Genomic DNA, 6,000 nt, shown 5'->3' on the forward strand with positions numbered 1-6,000 from the left:
AATTCAATGTGATTATCTTATGTGATGACTGTATTATGATGATAGTATATATGATAGTATATATCTGTATCATGAATCAGTTTAAGTGGACTCCGACTTAAACAAGTTGAAAAACTTATTGGGGTGTTACCATTTAGTGGTCAATTGTACGGAATATGTACTTCACTGTGCAACCTACTAATAAACGTCTCAATCAATCAATCAATCAATGGTCAAGACGGCGTCTGTTGTCAACGGGGGTACTTGGCGCCACATAGCCTTTCTCCAACGAAGGATGCCCTATGCTTGCGTTGTTTTTGGCAGTAAGAACCCTTCAAATCGCGAACAGGATAGGAGTTTCTTCAGGGTTCCTCAAGAGGTGGTCGAGGTGCATGAAAGTGTGCAAGATTTGACAAAACGACGATTAAAAAAAAAGTAGCACACACTCCAGCACAAGGGAGCGGAGTCAAAGAACGCACAAGTTTTTTATTGATTACTTCGTTAAAGGTCTGTTTGATATACTTTTAACGTTTAGTATTTCCCGTAATAATGTGGCCAGAAATGGTACTGCAATCAGAGTCAAAATTCTGTAGTGTGTTTGTGTGTTTGTGTGTGTGTTTAATTGTTTTTATTTATTTTTGCAGGAAAGAGAGTTTAGCCCTGAGAGCTTCCACAGTCACATTGAGTGTGAGAATCCCAACAATGACCTCGGCCGGTTCCGAGGTTTCATGTAAGAACAACAAAGACGTCTGTATCGATGACGGCGTATTTAGGTGATATTTGTTTGGAATTGACGAGTTTGTGTTCGTTTGTCTTTTTCAGGGAGCACCCAAGTGGAGCTCGTGTTGGCCTTCACAATAACAATCTACTACTAAGAAGTTGCACGGTTCGTAATACAGACACTGTGGTGGGCATCGTGGTCTATGCTGGTAAGACAGTTACACGATCAATATATATACATATATATATATATATTTGTATATATATATATATATTAGAGATGCGCGGATAGGCAATTATTTCATCCGCGACCGCATCACAAAAGTCGTCATCCACCCGCCATCCACCCGCCATCCACCCGAACTAACATTTTATCAAAACCACAACCGCCCGCCACCCACCCGTTGTTATATATCTAATATAGACGATGCAAGGCAGAAAGGAGACTGATCCAATGCAGCAGAGACATTCAATGCGTGCCACGCATTAATATCTCTTGGCCACGCATTAGAGGCTAAGAGATATTAATGCATGATGATATAATTTATCATTATTATAATATTATTGTCATTTCCATTAAGAAAGTGTTGACTATTATTGTTATTTTTTTTACCCGGTCTTTAGTATTCCCTTTTTTAGTTTGTCGCGTACCACGTTTGCTGCCGGCGTTGCCATCTTTTTATTTTTTTCTTCTTCTCCTGTTGTGTTGTGTTGTGGTGTGCTGTGTCACACCAAATTTCTTCCCCCTACAAAAACCTTCTCCCCCCCCCATTTACTTCCGTGGTCATGTTTCCTCTTACGTCATTGACAGCGATCGATAGCACTTCAGCTTTGTCTGCCCTTCGCTGGAAGGATACTTCGTCTTTGACAGCTGCTGGAAGCTGAAGAAATCGATTATTGATTTTTTTTGTACAGGCGCGAAACAGGACAGTCGCGTGCGGGTTAAGGACCCCCGGCAACTTTGTGACTTTATTGGACGCAGCCCCGGAAGTAAATGAGGGGGGAAGGGTTTTGTAGGGGGGAAGAAATTTGGCGTGACAGCAGTGCCTGATGAATAATTGCCTGTTTCAAAGAGTGCTGCTCGTTTTTCCTATGTGGGTAACAACATTTAACTATGCATTTTTTTTTCTGAATTGGTTCAACCGCCACCCGCCCGAATCTATTTAAAATCTTTTTTTTTTGTCATGCATCCGTCCGACCCGCGGATTATATATGTATGTATGTATATATATATATATACACACTTATATACATATACAAACATATATATGTATGTATATGTATAGATATTAATATGTATATATATATATATATATATATGTATAGATATTAATATATATATATATATATATATATATATATATATATATATATATATATATATATACTGTATATACTGTATATATATATATATATACAGTATATATATATATATACATACACACACATATATACATATACATACATATATATGTATATATGTATGCATATATGTATGTATATATACACATATATACATATACAAACATATATATGTATATATGTATGTATATATATATACATATACATACATATATATGTGTATATGTATGTGTATATATATACACACCGGTATATATATTTACACTAGTTTTACTGTGATAACAACAATGTGTTGCAATTAGTTTTTTTATATGGTTTAATTCATAATTGGGGGTTAAATCACCAAAAATGATTCACGGGCGCAGCCACCGCTGCTGCTCACTGCTCCCCTCACCTCCCAGGGGGTGATCAAGGGTGATGGGTCAAATGTAGAGAATAATTTCACCACACCTCGTGTGTGTGTGTGACAATCATTGGTACATTAACTTAACTTTAACGTAATGGCATTTTTATTAATATTGTTGAATTACATTAATTTCTACTTCAACTTGCATGTCACAAAATTCCGCAAGACAATAACTTTTTTCAACAGAAACGTTAAAAAAATGGAATCGGGTCTGATGGAAACCAAGTCATCCAGCACCTGTCAAATTATAAACTGTCATTGTTGAATAGACAATAAGTCTAATATTTAAATTGTTTTACAGGCTAAACTTGTTGTCATGCACACAGACGGAACATTCTCTCTCTCTCTCTCTCTCAATGGTCTGCTTTTCTTTCTCGCCACCATTTGTGCGTAACTGTGCCACTTTGTGCGAACACTCCAGCCGCCAAACAGCTCCAGTCTTGATAAATCCCATTGCGTGTGTAAAATGATTATATCTGCATCTCCTCCTCTCAGTATTGTGGCCGTTCTGATAATGAACACACAGTGGTAATTGTAGTAGTTTATTATGAACATGCTCACAGAGTTGCATCCAAATCCACATTGTTTACAATTCACAGTTCAACATGTCCATAAGGGAGTCGGAGAGAGCTTATTTAATCCTACTGCATACAGGTTTTTGTTTTTTTATTATATGTTTTTTTATTTACAGTACTGTACAGTATATGGTTTTTCCTTTCTTATATATGTTTAAGTCTGTAAAACCCTAACAACACACTTTATAAACTTTTCTCAGACAGGCATGAACATTTTCTCACATTTCTCTTGTTTAAACACACTCAAAGTTCAAACCTTGGTGGATTAAAAAAAACAGTACACTACTGTATGAGAGAATAAAACCAAAGATCAAAACCTGTTTTTTAGAGATATAGGATTTTTGACTTATAAATAAGCCCGGGTTTTATCATAAAGCCCGCAGCATTTCCACACATAACCAGAATCACACCATCTTTTTGGGCCTTAAATCCTGCACTTTTGTCTTGGTCCTGCATTATAAAGATGCGACAGGGCATTCCTTTCCAAAATAAGTCTGTCTCATCCATATTAAAAACTTGTTCAGGATTAGATCCCCCACCACAGTATACATTCTGTAGTGTACAGGACACATGGCATGAAGAAGATTGATTGACAATGGTCTACAGTCCCTTAGCCAATCAGGACGCAGAACACAATACACATTTATACTCTGTAAAAAAATAAAAATAAAAAGCGTGCAACACTGTAAAAAATTACACACACAAAAAAAAATCTGTGTAACAGCAAAGCTGTGTAAAGTGAGGGAACACTGTATTAGATACCAAGAAGAGTTTTTATCTATTATTATTTTGTTCAATCCCAGATAGGCTGTGACTTAATGGCTCTGCAGACACACTGAGACCAAGTCTAAGTTCATTGTGTTCTTTATGGTGTTTTTGAAACTGCACCAATTGTATCCTTTAGTGTTTTACCAAGAAGGATTATTTGTGATGTGTACATTTTCACAATGTGTTTGTTCTGGCCAAAGTAAAACAAAGAAAACAATCGAAAGTTGTCTTTATTTTGAAGTTATCATGCCATGATTTTCCCAGTCCGGCCCACATGGGAATAGATTTTCCTTCTTGTGGCCCCTAATCCAAAATAAGTTTGACAGTCCTGGCTCTGACACATTACGAGGGAAAAATTGCTAGTGCTCAGTGGTCTTTTTTTTGTCGTGTCTTCTCCAAGATGAGGGTGAGTGCATACCGGGCTAAATGGCTGACTGGCTTATTGTGTGACTGTGTTTGATTTAATGTGAGCAATTCCGTCGGTCCAATGTGACAATGCGACATTTATTGACAGCATGTGAAGCTTAGAATAAATGAGTGAAACACAAAGTGTAGCGTCTTATAGACCAGAAATGAGGTTATGTAACAGTTCAAGTGTCACATAGCAGTCACCATAGCAACACAAATGCAACCACGCTCAGACCGGCGGTTTTAAAAAGGTCATGTTTACGCACCTTCTCCTGATCACCAAACCCTTGGTGTGGTTCAGGACACGAGACCAAAGCCATGATGAACAACAGCGGGCCAAGATATAAATGGAGCCAGTTGGAGAGGCGCCTGAACGTTGATGTCCTTTGGTGTGTGTTCCTGCTGATCATCATGTGTCTCACCACTGCCATCGGTGTGTACTAACACAACAACAACAACAACACTGTAGGGCATCTCTAAATGTGTCCATGTTTTCTTAGGCCATGGACTCTGGCTGAAGAAGCTGAAAAATGCAGTATTTCTGACTGAGGAGGACACGTCTCCTGCTCTGGCTGCCTTCCACGTCTTCTGGACCATGGTCATCGTGCTGCAGGTACATGGCAGTCCACGTAGCATTTACCCACGCACACTGAGACTAATTAACCTTTCCCATTCAACTTTGAGCTAGGCTTGTCTAAATGTATTTCCATGCTTTTCTGAATAAAAGGGAAACAAAAATGTCTTTACTGTAACAAAAAAATGTTAGCGTACATGAAACATATGTTTATTATTGTAATTTTTATTTTTTATTTTTTTATTTCAAACAACATTAAAAAAAAAAAAACACAAGATACACTTACCATTAGTGCATCAACCCAAGAAAACCCTCCCTCCCCCATTCACACTCATCCACACTCATTTACACAAAAGGGGCTGTCTCTTTCTGTTATTAAAAAAAAAACAACTTCTGGTTCCTACAGTATAGAACAATACAGTCTGCAAGGGATACAGTCATTCGAGCACACATGATTGTGTGTGGTGCTGGTCCACTAACATTTTCACTAATCACTATTTTTTATGTAATTGTTTTTAAATTGCTTTACTTTCAAACAAAACAAACAAAGGACCTTAACTTCACCAGACCGGGTTGTCAATGAAATCAGATTGTTCAAAAGGGTTCTTAAAACCAGGTCCAGTTCAGATTACGTCCAGATCGGGCTCAGCAACACACACCTTCACCCATGTACACCAAAAACCAGGGAACACAACAGCTTGCATACAATCCACAAACAAAAATACATTTTCAAATTAAGCACCCATGTACAATCCACATCAGATCCAAGTCGAAGTCAGCAACACATACCTTCATTTTATGTACACTTAAAATAGGGAATACAACAACAGATTGCATATCATATATAAACAAAATTACATTTTCAAAATAAGCCTTTGAGGACTTCCCATCTTTTTTTATGTTTTTTGGCATCATTATCGTTTTCAACCATATAATTTTCTAAAGTTAAAAAATACTGAATAAATGTTTTAAAGAAAGAAATACTAAGTGAATATCTGTTTTTTGCCTTAAAAATAAACCTTTTACCGAGTACTATAATTAAATTGACTAAATCATGATTGTCAATGAACTCTCCTAAAATAACAGAAACCACATCAAGCTTCATAAACAAACCAATCTTTAAACAAATTTTTTCAACTTCCACCCAAAATGAAGACACAATAGGACAATACCAAAACAAATGTAAGGTGGATTCAGGCTATTATTGT

The 6,000-nt window shown here is 37.0% G+C and overlaps 1 protein-coding gene across 2 annotated transcripts in view; it reads left to right on the forward strand.

The window, feature by feature from the left end:
* Positions 1 to 6,000, forward strand: part of atp10d (ATPase phospholipid transporting 10D) — a 63,239-nt gene that overhangs the window by 22,033 nt on the left and 35,206 nt on the right. For both annotated transcript variants that reach the window (XR_009824155.1, XM_062033892.1), the window contains exons 5-8: positions 624 to 709; positions 802 to 908; positions 4,520 to 4,651; positions 4,719 to 4,831. Coding sequence is in view for 1 of the 2 variants with exons in the window: in XM_062033892.1 (XP_061889876.1) it covers positions 624 to 709; positions 802 to 908; positions 4,520 to 4,651; positions 4,719 to 4,831 (438 nt within the window). In the remaining variant the exon portion in view is untranslated. The remainder of the gene's footprint in view (positions 1 to 623; positions 710 to 801; positions 909 to 4,519; positions 4,652 to 4,718; positions 4,832 to 6,000) is intronic.

Source organism: Entelurus aequoreus, linkage group LG23, assembly GCF_033978785.1.
Source record: "Entelurus aequoreus isolate RoL-2023_Sb linkage group LG23, RoL_Eaeq_v1.1, whole genome shotgun sequence".
NCBI lineage: Eukaryota > Metazoa > Chordata > Actinopteri > Syngnathiformes > Syngnathidae > Entelurus > Entelurus aequoreus.